The sequence below is a fragment of the Saccoglossus kowalevskii genome, chromosome 16 (genome assembly GCF_978046115.1).
Source record: "Saccoglossus kowalevskii chromosome 16, keSacKowa6.1, whole genome shotgun sequence".
In the NCBI taxonomy this organism is placed as follows: domain Eukaryota; kingdom Metazoa; phylum Hemichordata; class Enteropneusta; family Harrimaniidae; genus Saccoglossus; species Saccoglossus kowalevskii.
In genome coordinates this window covers 25,252,084-25,265,730 of record NC_140656.1, presented here as the reverse complement: position 1 = coordinate 25,265,730, position 13,647 = coordinate 25,252,084, and the positions used below count along the sequence as shown (strand labels likewise).

Genomic DNA, 13,647 nt, shown 5'->3' with positions numbered 1-13,647 from the left:
TGAACTTGTAAATTATAAATATGACTTTTTAAACAAAAATCAACAAGGGTTTTGTAATAGGTATGTTATTTCCACTTTGCAGTATATCGTATCCAGTACTTGTATACGGTGTTCTCTGACTCCCTCTTTGGGGCCTACCTGTGATTCCCGAGTCACATGTTGATTGATTATGTCCGAGCCTGTTGACGTACTTGTCAGTGTCTGACTGGTATATACAGTATTCGACCAAGAAAAGTCAGATTAGTAAAATCAAAAGTCAGTTGCCGATGTCAAGAGAGTTGCTTAACCTGCTGCAGAACAATCTGTTGGCCATCCCTGTCCACAGCAGTGATATAATTCACACTCAGAAACACAGAACTGATTTCAAATCTACGATCACTATGAGTGATGTAAATCCCAGGCTATAAAAGAAATTGTGTGATGTGATTGGCTCCCGCAATGAAACAGAATATATATTTCAGCAAGTCTCGGCTCAAGCCTGTCATTCTTGCAATTCCATCATGATTATAAGATGTCTTCATTCTGTGAATTCAGTAGAGGTGAGTATTTGGTATACCTTCCATGTTAAAGTACGGTAATTCTGATTCTTGACGTATCTGATTTAGTGTAGTATGCATTGTTAAATTCTGTCATGACATAACAGATTTTGCTGAATAATAATTTTGTCTCAATTAATTTTACAGAACACCACTTTTGTGAAATTGATATTCAAAGAAGACAAAAAACCTTAGTGCGTGATAAGTAAAAAAATAGTTACTGGATTGCCAGTGGAGGGAACAAAAATGCAGGCCAGATTTATTGGTAAAACACGAAAACGAAAACAGAATGCTACCTGTAACTTGACAGACAAACAATGTGAACACTGAGGCAACACTAACACATTCGCAAATACACCAGTTACACAACCAGATCCACACACAAACCGCTCAAGTGAAAACCAGATAGCGCCTGCCAGATACCATCCACAGATGACCTTGAAATGCTGTGTAGATCATTTTGTTAAATTTCTGGTGTATAGTATTTTCTCCAAAGAATAGTGTCAAGGACGTAATTGTATAAAGGGTTACATTCACAAAGGAACCCACAAAAGAGGTACTTTTGCTCGCCAGACTTAAAACCACCACTTTCAGAAGTCATGAAAAAATAAATGTTGAGGAAAATTGTTGCGTTCTTGCGCAGAAAACGATCGGTACCTGCTGTAACCCACTCCAAATAAACGACAAATTACTTTTTAATTCAGTATTGAACATGCATTATTTTACAATTATATTAATTAGTCCCCGTTCGGACACAGTCCAAAAACTGGGACTTATGTTTTGACCTCCGTTGGTCCGTCCGTCCGTCTGTCCATGCGTCCGTCCGTGCATGCGTGCGTCTGTGCGTGCGTCTGTGCGTGCGTCTGGACCTGTATCTTAGAAATGCCTGGACCAATCAAAATCAAACTTCACACATACATCATACATGATATTATACATATGCACATCATTTTGTTTCATGATCTGATTCAAGATGGCCGAATGGTGTCCATTTTTGTGCTAAAAAATCCTAAAAATCAAGCATTTCTCGGCTGTTTACAGATGGATTTTGTTCAAACTTGGTATATACATTAGACGTTATGGGACCTTGATGCAAATAATTTTGTTTTTCAGATAAGATTCAAAATGGCCGACTGGCGGCCATTTTGTTTTAATGAATGTGGCTCTCGTGCCATATCTCTGACTTGCTTTCACTGATTATATTAAAATTTTAAATATTCATTATACATGATGTCATAGATAGACAGATATATTGGTTCGACTATCCTATTCAAAATGGCCAAATGGTGGCCATTTTTGTGCTAAAAAATCATAATATATCAAGCATTTTGCTTTAATGATTGGGGTTCTAGAGCTGTATCTCTTAAATGCTTTGACTGATTATATTCAAACTTTATATATTCGTTATACATCATGTTATATATATATATACATATATTCAAAATGGCTGATTTTGAATGCTGTTCCAGAGCAATATCTCTCAATATGGACAAGTACTTGTTTGATGATCAAATACAAATGTCAATCATTTTAATGTTAAAAAAATCATATTCCTGACATGGTTATATTCCAGCTATATTACTATAAACAAAACTATATATCTTAAATTTGATAACTAATGGGGACTGTGCCATGCATGGCTTGTTCTAATTATATTTGATGGGTTTTATCATTATATTAAATATAATTTTTCAATATATGTTCTGATGTTGTGGTGTTTCAATATTTTAAACAAATTAGCAAGTTTCATCATGTTCTGATAAGTCAAAAAAAGTATAATATCCACAGTCTAGTCGAGATTGTCATTCATACTTGCAGTAGTATTATGTATCTGTGAGACTGTCTTTAATAGTTACATAGTAGATTGAACCCCTTGTCTGCCCGACATCCTTATCTAAACCACCCATATTGAGTAATAGGTAATACGGTACTTTTTGTTTCGCCCATTTCTCTAATATGCATATGCAATGATCTGTATCATGGAGCAAATTTTTGTTAGCTCTGTGTTTGTACAATCAGTTGCTAGGTTTATATGTAGTATTCTCTCTAAGCTGAACTATTGCCCTCTCACCAATTACTTATGATTCTTAGCACCCTGGCTGGCACATGGAACTGTCGCTCGGGTTCTCCAGGAGTTCCAGTCTGCTGCATTCTGTCTTGCAGTCGCCCAGGTGAGGCCTAGGTCTCAAAGCTCTTTATCTGTTGAGCGTCAGCAGACATCTTGCTGCCCAAGTAGATGAACTCAGATACCTCATCCTCTGGTTGGTTGTTGGTGGTAAGTGGCTGGGTGTTTTTTGGATTTAGCTTCATGTGTTTCGTCCCTGCAATTTGTGTGAGCTTGTTTGCCTTCTCCTGCTGGTCAATGTGTTGGCAGGCGAGAAGTCCCACATCATCGGTGAAGTCAAGGTCCTCTAGCGTCGATGTTAGCTTCTATTGGATTCCAGTTCTCTGTCAATCTGTTGTTGCCTTCCTTAGCCAATCCATTGCCAGTATAAACAGGAATGGTGACAGGATGCAGCCTTGCTTGACACCAGTTTCCACAGGGAGATCGTCTGTCAGTTGGTTTCCACAGATCACCCGACACTGTCAAAGGCTTTTTCAAAGTCAATGAACAGCATGTAGAGACTTGCGTTCCATTCTATGGTCCTCCCCCCAATTAATAGGTGATTGTGCATTTATAGGGTTGGGGCCAAGCATGGTCTGAAATCAAGGTCAAGATAGAATAGCGCCCTTGGCACAGGGTTTACATGGACGGGCCATGTTGATACTCAGTCCTATTGGAGTTCAACCCCAAGGTTAACTGGAGCCAACTCTGCTCAAACTGAACAAATTTACACAATCATTTTTGCTTCCTCAATCCACCTTGAGCTGTTGGAATTACCTTTCAAAAATACTTTGTATGTACTGTATGTAATAAGTGACATTAAGATTAATAAAGTGCAAGTAGTATTAACATGTTTACGAGTAATTTTCTTGCCAAATTTGTATGCCAGTTATGTTGATGTACAATTATATATTAGGAACTTTTACATAATTCATGCTAGTACTGTATTATAGAAATACAGTACATACATTTTAGTATTATTTGAGGAACACAAATATATTTTTTTTTACGTAATTGTGATGATCTTATTGTATACTTTCAATCGAAATTGTCTTCCCACATGCATATTATTGCATTGTTTCAAGACTTTTATACTCACTTTTGCCATGCGAAGAAAAGATTGATCGTTAAGTTTATATCCATCCATTCATCCATATATATGTCATTTAATCTGAATTTACAACGGGCAATGTTATAATAGTTATGCTATGTTTTAATGAATGCTATTCTAGAGCATTATTCCCATACTCTGACCAATCGTGTTCAAACTTCATATATACATCTCACTTCATGTCGCATGTATAAATGTTTGTTGATTTATCAAAAGCAAGGATTTTTGCCGTTCCAGAACCTCATTTTGGTTGCATAGAGATATTAAGAGATCTTGACGCACATCATTTTGTTTTGCAGATCGGATTCAAAATGGCTGCCTAGTAACTATTTGTTTAATGAATTTATTTCCCGAATCATATCTCCGATATACTATGTACCGTCAGAATGTTTATGTACAAACTTCATATTTTTCTTAAACTTGACAACTCGGTGATTATATAATACAATTACATGTACTTTGTTTTTATATTATATCTCTGAAAAATCATTTCTCCCATTTATGCCTTTAAATGTCAACATGTCAATTTCTTTTTATTTATATATGTATCCTCTATTTTGTTTAAGGGATCAAAAAACACTTAAACGTGACCTTGCTGACCATGACCTTGCATGGCTTCCAGTGCATTCTCTGCCAGGATTAGAAAATATTTATATAAGAATAAGAAACTTATTACGAAACTATCACAAACCTGTGGTTTTTATGCATCCAGAACATTTCGCAAAGACGGGAAAGTTTTGGAACTCCAGGGGAATGGAACAACGAATGACTACAGGTTAGTACATGTACACACTCTAGATAATATTTGTATATCATTTACTTGTACATGTGTATGAACACAGCATTTTATGCTGTTGGAGGTCATGTATTTTTTTATTGTTATGTGGACCAATACATTGTGTATTGGCTTTCTAATACTGGACTTTTTATATTTTAATGCAGTTAAAATGAGTGTTTATATAGTCATTTATATCATTTTTGTACTGCCAATTTTTTAATGCTGCTGAATGCATTTTATTATTTGTAGCCATTTAAAATGACCCCCTTATACTTTGCAGGTTGCCCATTTGGCGTACCGGTGATTTAAAAATACATTCCACATTAATCTAGTAACCTTAGCGTGCATGTATAATGTATGTATATGCATAGCAGTGATTTGTTATCGTCTGGCATTAAGATCTATATTATACAAAGCCATCTTTATTTATTATTCAATCAGATTAATTTTAACCTTCAAATTCCAAGGTACACCATTGACAAAATAAATCAAGTACATAATTTTTTTCCATTCGAAAAAAAAATGTTGATTAGTTATGTTCAGTTGCCTCAATGACCTAATAATTTTATTTTGGTGCCCTCTTAAATTGTTCGGATTTTCCTTTTATTATTTCTTTGCTCTAGCTTAAGTCATTTTTAGCTCCACTGTCATCTGTATGACAGAGTGGAGCTGTTCATATAGGTGATTGTTCGTCGTTGTTTGTCCATCAACGATTGCATTTTCGACTTCTTCTCAAAAACTCAATTGCTTTGACACTCGGTATGTACACGTATGTTCATATATTCTGTTCATATAGATAATTGTCCATCATCAGGGTCCATCAACAATTCTATTTTTGACTTCTTCTTGAAAACTACCAACTCAATTGCACTGATACTTGGTTTTTAGGTATCTCAGGTGGACCTATGTCAAATTTGTTTATTTCATGACAATATTTTCAATACTCAATTTTTAGCAAATACAAAATGTTATTTTCGACTTCTTCTTGAAAACTACACGCTCAATTGCTTTGATATTTGGTATGTAGGGTTCATAGGATTTGTAACAAGATAACAATAGTAATTGCCATGGCAACAACTAAATAAACTACCATGGTTGTGATATATGGCAAGAACATTGTGGGAACACTATGACAAATAGTTAATATCACAATATTATTAACTTTGTTTTGTACAAGACACTTTACACAGACACTCACTATATCACTTAAATTGCTTTATTAACAATAGCTGTTCCAGAGCTATATTCTGAATTTAATAGATGAATTTTCTAGGCAGATTTATAAAAAGTCTCTGACAAAGATGGAATACATTGAATGTTTTTTTTTTTAAATTACAGAAATTAGAAATCAAATCTTAATTCCGTGCTTATATTTACCTCATCTCATCACTGAGGTTCACATTCATGTTTTTTATTTTTTTAACAGGATTTTACTTGACGTCCTTGGCCATTGAGCTATGTGATCAAGTCTTGCTCTATGGATTCTGGCCGTTCACTGCCACTGCTGATGGAAAGCCTGTGAATTATCATTACTTCGACCAGATGGATCTCTCCACTTCCACAGCTCATAATTTCTCGACAGAGTTCGAAGTCTTACTTCAATTACACGAAGAAGGAATCATTCACTTAAATATCGACAAATGTGACTGAATCAGTATTGTTTAAAATATGGTGAACTTTTATTAATATATTTCACATTAATAAATATCACATTTTTGTGATCATATTTTTTTAGCTTTTGAAGTGCAGATCACAGAATGGGGGCTTATGTTGTCACACTGCATGTTAAATGCAAAACACCTACCACTGATTACTGTAATCACCAGGAGAAATGATAAAATTGATCGTTATGACAACAAATCTTCACTGAAACTTGACACTTGACGCTTTGCACTTGACAGAAACAAATTCAAGGTATCCAGTCACCAAATAAAAACAAATTTCTAAGTTGTAGTCTTCTAAATTCTATTTAAGTACTACGTACAGTGTTTGATAAGATTTCCCATGAACTGTACAAAAAATAACTTACAGTTCAGTGGCAGGTCTTCTACAGATTATGCAAAGTGGGAATGTGATTGAGTGCTCTATTTAAATGAAACTCTCATATCGTATGCGTTAAGCTCAGAAACTTGAACAGGTTCAAGCTAATCTGAAGATAATATGCTATGGGTTCATGCCACCAAAATTTTGCTGGATGACATGAAATAAAAAAGTTATTATAATAATATATTTTCATTCATATTTTTATTCATATGATTCTTAATATTAATATCTCAACAAAATTGCATTTAAATTAATTAGTGAGTTTCCTATGAGATAGTAGTTTTCCATTATATGCAACAATAGTTCTCTCTTACAATGCATTGGTCGATTTCAAGACGAAAACCTCGGAAAACTACAGCGAAGTCCCAGTGTTTGCCGCCATCTTGAATAAGATATCGTGACGCCACGAGGCATCATAGTTTTTCCATTTCACACGGTTTTCGTCGTGAAATCGACCAATTTCGGACCATCACCCTCAAAATAATTGATGAAATAGTTTCAGGACCCATCAACAGTAGAAAGGTAGAAACTTAAGGCGAAAATAATGAAAATAAAACTGCTGTTGCGACCCGACCTGATTTCAGTTCAGATTTCAGTTCAGCAAATATTTTTGTAATTTTTGGTTAAAAATGGAATTCAACTAACCACTATTTCCAATGCTTTGATGTTAGGCATACATGTGTTTATTATTCCATTGACAACTTTGTGTGTTTGTTTGGCGATATTTCATTTAAAAGTACAAATTGAAACGAAAAGTTGTGGCATATACAGCACTAATCTTTTGTACAATAGCCGTTGAGCAACAGGCCTATTTTTATTCTCCTGCCTAATTCGTGTCTTCAATGTAGTAAAACTACTTTAATTAATTCAAAGATGAAATTACGATATTAATGTAGTACGATTTGTTTGATTCCTGCTTTCACAAGAAACATTGCATTTTCTTCTCTCTCTCTCCATTCGCATTCAACCAACCAACACACTGTATAGTCAAATCTCTGCAGCTTGGAAACTCGTCAATTGGCGTGGGACTTGATTGACCTTTGGGGAACCTCAGTACAATGGTACTATTGAATTATAATAAAATATACATGTCATAGTTTATACGCGTACATGTATTTGCAAATTAGGAATCTGAGAAGAATGATGATGCTATCGTCAATTCACTTTACTAAAACTAAGTGATTAATAATGAATATATAACACAATACTTACAAATGTATACATGTAGTATTGATGATTATCATAAACCATCTGAGCTTCTTTTATTTCCCTTTTTGAATTAATGAACTTCATTTTGAATCTGTTTGCCTAACAAATCTTTCACTGATAGCCCAAATGAATGGGAACAAAACTGCATCAGCAGTCAATGCATTAACATGTTTGTTCCCATGTATTTCAGCTTTTCGTGAAGGTTTTCAGCTGGTGACGTTAAATATAGTGGTCTTATTAAAAAGACCGAGCTCAAGATACCATATACAACTTGCACATATAGCACATAGACATTACTTCAAATCTGAATATTTTTTCTTCAGCAATTCAGTAGAAATCATCTGTCATTTTGTTTTATAAAATGAGTGCTTCCAATTGATCCAAATATGGACATAAATTCTTTGAAACTTTGAAAGTAATTTTTTCCTGATTATGTTTTATTTAGCTTTATATCTTACAACAGTTTTCTAGTTACATTATCAGAGCCAGCTGGTGTCCTTGTATATCAAATTTGATTCACATGGAACATAGATTCCACGAAATAAATTCAAAAGTAATAGTTCACAATTCAAAAATATAATTCAAATATTACAAGTACTATCACTACATTTTGGTATTGAATGTTTAAATTATAAACTTTCAGTGTTTGTGTAGCAGGGAAATGGGTCAAAGGCCCCACTGATCATTGTGGAATGCTATACTGATAGTATTTATCTGTTACAGCATTGTGATTGGTGGTTTTTAGTCTCCAATCGAACCAAGTCTAAAGTGGGAAATCTTACACAAGACTATACATAAAAAGTTACATAATGATCCTAGAAAAATGGCCAACTGGAGGCCATTTTTGATTGCCTTTAGAGCTGTTTCTCAGAGATAAACATGGCAATTTTGATTAACCTTGGTATGGTAACCATGTAAATGTCTTTTTTTCATGTTTTTTTATGATGTTCATGCTTGTTTCAGTATAGACTCAGTACACATGTAAACCAAAAGATTTATCAACACCTACATTTTATAATTTTAATCAATATGGCCGACCACCAATCATTTTAGTTGTAAAAAACATTCAGTTTATTTTTACAAACAGTTGGAGCTCTGAATACTTACACATACTCAGGTTTTATATTTTATTTTATTTTTTGGGAATGCACTATGTGAATCACAGATGACGAATATTTTTGTTAGTTACTACAGTTTAAAATTAGAAAGATAGGTTGAATTGATTATTGAGCGATGTGAATTTCCAAATCCATATCTTATAGTGTCTGCCTATGTACATGTATATATGCAGCATTCCATGAGTTCATGTAACTTTTAAATTTGTTTTAAAGTTGCACACAAGAGGATGAATTCTCTGATATTTTTATTGGAGTTTTGGTCTATTATGTAATTAATACTTTCACAATATTGCAGTTGAATATGTATTATTAATCTGTGAAACATCTTCTTGGCTGACTGCTGAGGGCATCAGATCCTGTAAATCTTTTTTTTACCATGTAAATCCAAAGAAAAGCTAATTTCATTTACCGTCTCAGATCAATCAATTTACTTTTACCATTAATTTTGTTTTAAAACCAAGTTTTATAATATTGGAATAATTTACCCAATTTTTCTGTTTTACAAAACAGCTCAATGTTGTACTCGGCCACCTCACCACTTTCGGACATAAGTTTTATGAATACATTTGATGTATGAATGTGCATGTTTTAAGTCTTTGTTCTGTGGTAATTTGGAACATGGGTCAATCCACATGCTAAAAGAACACCATGCTAAAACAATATAGTCAAATGGAGGGGAGCACAACAATTGTTGATGTACAAACATGCTGAAAAACATTGAAATTTAAACCTATAACAATTCCTTAGCAATTCCCACTTTGTGGTAATGTCAAATATGTCGCGTAGTTGTTCCGAAACACCGATAAACTTTAAATATCTTCTTAGATTTCAATTTCCTGTACGGTTTCTTCTTATAAGTCTTCTATTAATTTTGTAAGATAGTAATCTAATAACAATCTTTTAAGAAATATTCAGAAATTGTTATTTATAGCTGGTCTTAGAAACTTGTTACTTTGGTAAGGGTAGCATTACATGCTGAGTGGTCATGGTGCTAAAGTTTATTATAAACCCTTTTTCTGGTGCAGTTCTTTTCAGTATTAACATTTTATGTAAGGATGAGCCATTATTCATATAGTGGTTAGGGGGAGTGGAATTGGAATATTCTTTTTAAAAGAAAAATCACTCCAAAAAATTACCCCTACCCCTAATAATATATTATGGTACATCTATGTTTTAATACTCTTATTTAAACTCAAATTCAAAGCCAAATGTGGTTATAATTTGTGTGCAATAAGCTATTATATATATCGACTGTATTATATATATATATATACCTGGTATTTATACATAAGTTATATAGTAAAGATAACTATTCCTTGACAACCCACCTGTTTTTGAAATAAAAGTTAAAGTTTTTAAAAAAAAGTATTTGGTTGATTTATTCTAACAGACTTATCACTAGTTCATATTGACTTCATTGGCAATCATCACAACCCATTTCTGTCCACCACAGATAACGTGTACTGATATTGTCCTTTTGAACACATTTATATTACCATACAGGTATAATTTGTGCCATGGCCCTGTGTACTACCGTGAAATCCCTATTAGAAGTTGCATCTCTATTAGAAGTTGCACCCATTCTTTTTTGAATAATTAAGAACCGAAAATTCATCATTTTGTATGTGTAAATACTCTAATAGAAGCTGCATCCCCTCTGTTGTATTGTAGCGTTTCAGTAGAAGTCATGGTTTCTAATACAGACTTTGCAGTACTATGTGTGACATCTAGCCTGTAGTACGGCAACCGAGGTGGCTCACAACATGGCGTTTTATAAAATCATTTTTACAATTCATTTACATTTTGAAAACTCGTTTATATTTTATAATCCTTTTTTAAACACCATTTCGGTTCTGAAATCGATTTTTAAACCCACTTTCGTTTCTGGGTTCTGTTTTTATTTTAAAAACCAGTTGTTTAAATCCATTTTCATTTATGAAATCCGTTTACATTTTTCATTCGTTTTAAAATTCCATATTCTTTCTTAAAATCCATTTTCGTTTTATAATCTGTTTTTTATTTTTAAAATCCATTTTTGTTTTCATATTCCATTTTCATTTTAAAAATCCATTTCCGTTTTCAAATTCCATTTTCATTTTTAAAATCCATTTTCATTTTTAAAATCCATTTTCGGTTTTTAAGGTAGAGATGCAGTTTATTTGTGAATTTCAATCAAAAATAGTTTTTTTCGTTTTTTATATAGATTTTTATATAAAGAACATTCTGTGAAAATTTGACCAATAATTTCTTATTGGAACACCGTTAAAATTGCTGTTTATTTTCTGGTTAAAAATAAAAAACACTCACACGTGGCAATGTTTATGTCCAATTGCCTAATTTGCATGAGTAAGCAAATAACAGGACCTTTGATTGACAATATGCAAATCGAGATTGTACGGGTCATATTTTATTCAATTCACGCGCATGTGCAATTATTCTCAAATCAGTTATCGCTCGCTAGCAAACCAAATATTATATTTCCTCAGCGTTTTTTCCTAATTTTTATCATTACATTATGCGTGGTGTGAAAAGAAAGAGAGGTAGAAAGAAGATTCAGATGATTTCTATGTCGGGAGAGGCAAAAGCTACACTGAAGGCATCAGCCCGCCGAACGAAAAACAAAATCGATGTGAGGTCCAAACGCGACTTTCCCTGAAGGCGTGAATCCGAGTTTCTGATTGACTGAAATATTTTATTTTTAAATAATTGTTCTCAAAAAATAAACTGAGCATGTGAAGAATAATTTAACATTGTTTACTAAGTTTTACCGTAGTCATTGACGCCTATTCAAAAGTATGATGTTTATTGTGACTAGCGTGAATGGGTAAGCTTCGTTTCGACAATGAGCTGTTATCACTGTAGACTCTATTTTAGGCATCAGGAATGATTGAAATGTCCGAAAATGACGCCAAAATACACCTTAAAAGTCCTATTTTATTTTTTTCTATTTCTATTTTTATTTTGGTCCCTCAAATAAGGGACACGTGAGCTTTGATTCTAACCGGATATATTGCACTGGGTCGGGGAGATACAAACTTTCGTGTATCCACAGTCCATAGAGGGACTGTGGTGTATCTTTTGTCCAATGGGTACCTGTACTTCGATCATTCGCAAGTTTTGCTAGGTGGTGCGAGACAGCTTTGTTTGCAACCGGACGAACTTCGTTTAATTCAATGAAGCACACAACTGACAATGCTAAAATAAATTGCAGAGGTACGCTAAAATTAATTGAAAACAAGCAAATAATTTCAATGAAAAATAAATCACAGAGAGAGGTACTTGATAATTAACAACTCTTTTGACGCGCTGACCGCTTCTCCGCGTCTGATGTTTTGTTTTCCTTGTCATAATACTGATTGATGATTTTGTTTTGATTTTTGAGTTTTTTAGCCTGCAACTCGGCCACGACCTTTGCTTTTTCCGTGAAAAATGGGGAAGTTTACGTCAACTTGACGGACATTTCATTTTTTTTAAACTAACGAACACACACAAGTAGCACTCCTATTTTTTTCATTTGCTGATTTCTACTCAGAAAAATTCGACCGCCCGAAAATACACCTTAATTAATTAATGTCAGATTTCCAACACAAATTATTTAAAACCGGTCGAAATTTTAAAACTTTTACGTTAGGAGCTGGAGCTCTCTTCTTGCTGGCGACCGTCGCCGGTAGTAAAACAGCATGTTTTGTACGTACGTCCGTGCGCTGATTGTCTGCGACTGTCTTAGAAAATCCCTGAATAAGGCGTCACCAAAATCGGAAAAAATAAAAAATTGCTTCCTTAAAAAACGAACAGAATTCAAATATTTCTTTTAACAAATATGTTGCAGTCGGAAAAATGGGATTGGAAACCCTGAACAAAACTTCTGTGCCTCGCGTTTCGATTCTAGGATTACGCGATTATTCATTATTGTGCGTTCGCTTCCTGGAGTTGGTTCTCAATACTACATAAAATATCGAGGATAAATAATTTAATATCCCACTTTGTACTCTTCACGGTAAACCATAGGCTTTGAAATACATCGAAGAGAAGCCATGATGTTTTGATCGTGATAAAAGGTCACCTTCCTAGGACCGCCCCCTGTTTAATAATTCATGAGATGACGTCATATTTACTGGCATTGACTCGTGTTTTTACCGACCCCATCAAAACATTGGTATGAATGACGTGTTTCTGATTTATATATTCAAGAGCAGTTGTTCTGGTCCAACGATTTTACATAAAATGTCTTTGTCTATACGTTAACTTTCAATTTCAATAGTCTAGAAAGTATGACAAAGTATGACAAAGCAGTAATTCCTGGTTTAACGTGCAAATATGCAATAATTTTTCTCGTCTTCTATTTTTGGTGAATTCTTGGGTTTTAAATTAAAATAGCTGATGGACGCTTTGGCCATTTGCCTCGAAATTTTCACACATTATTGACAAGGTGTTCCCCCTTCAAAATGCGTCCAGACAGTTGATTACGGCGAGTGGAACAAAACTAACAAGTCCGCAATTAACATGGATATATAAATTATGCAAAAATAGAAAAGAGTGAACTTTGAGGTCATGCTGTGCGACTTTGAAAGCCGTTAGAGAAATGAGTGGACGCATTTGAATTAGTAGTATACCAAGGTATCCAGTGATGTAATTTTACCCACAAACGGACTTGAAGTTTTTAAGCTAATTTTTTTAAACCACTTTTGTCCAAAAAAGCATATTTTTGACCCAAAATCAAAAACGCATTCTGGATATTTAAAATAAAG

The 13,647-nt window shown here is 33.9% G+C and overlaps 1 protein-coding gene across 1 annotated transcript in view; it reads left to right on the top strand.

Annotated features, from left to right (window-relative positions):
- The window catches only part of LOC102804810 (alpha-2,8-sialyltransferase 8F-like), a 42,449-nt gene extending 32,185 nt beyond the window's left edge, over window positions 1–10,264 (top strand). Inside the window, exons 6-7 of the mRNA XM_085491272.1 lie at window positions 4,318–4,526; window positions 5,956–10,264. Of these exons, the coding sequence (XP_085347398.1) occupies window positions 4,318–4,526; window positions 5,956–6,179 (433 nt within the window). The 3' untranslated portion in view covers window positions 6,180–10,264. The remainder of the gene's footprint in view (window positions 1–4,317; window positions 4,527–5,955) is intronic.
- The last annotated feature ends 3,383 nt before the right edge of the window (window positions 10,265–13,647 follow it).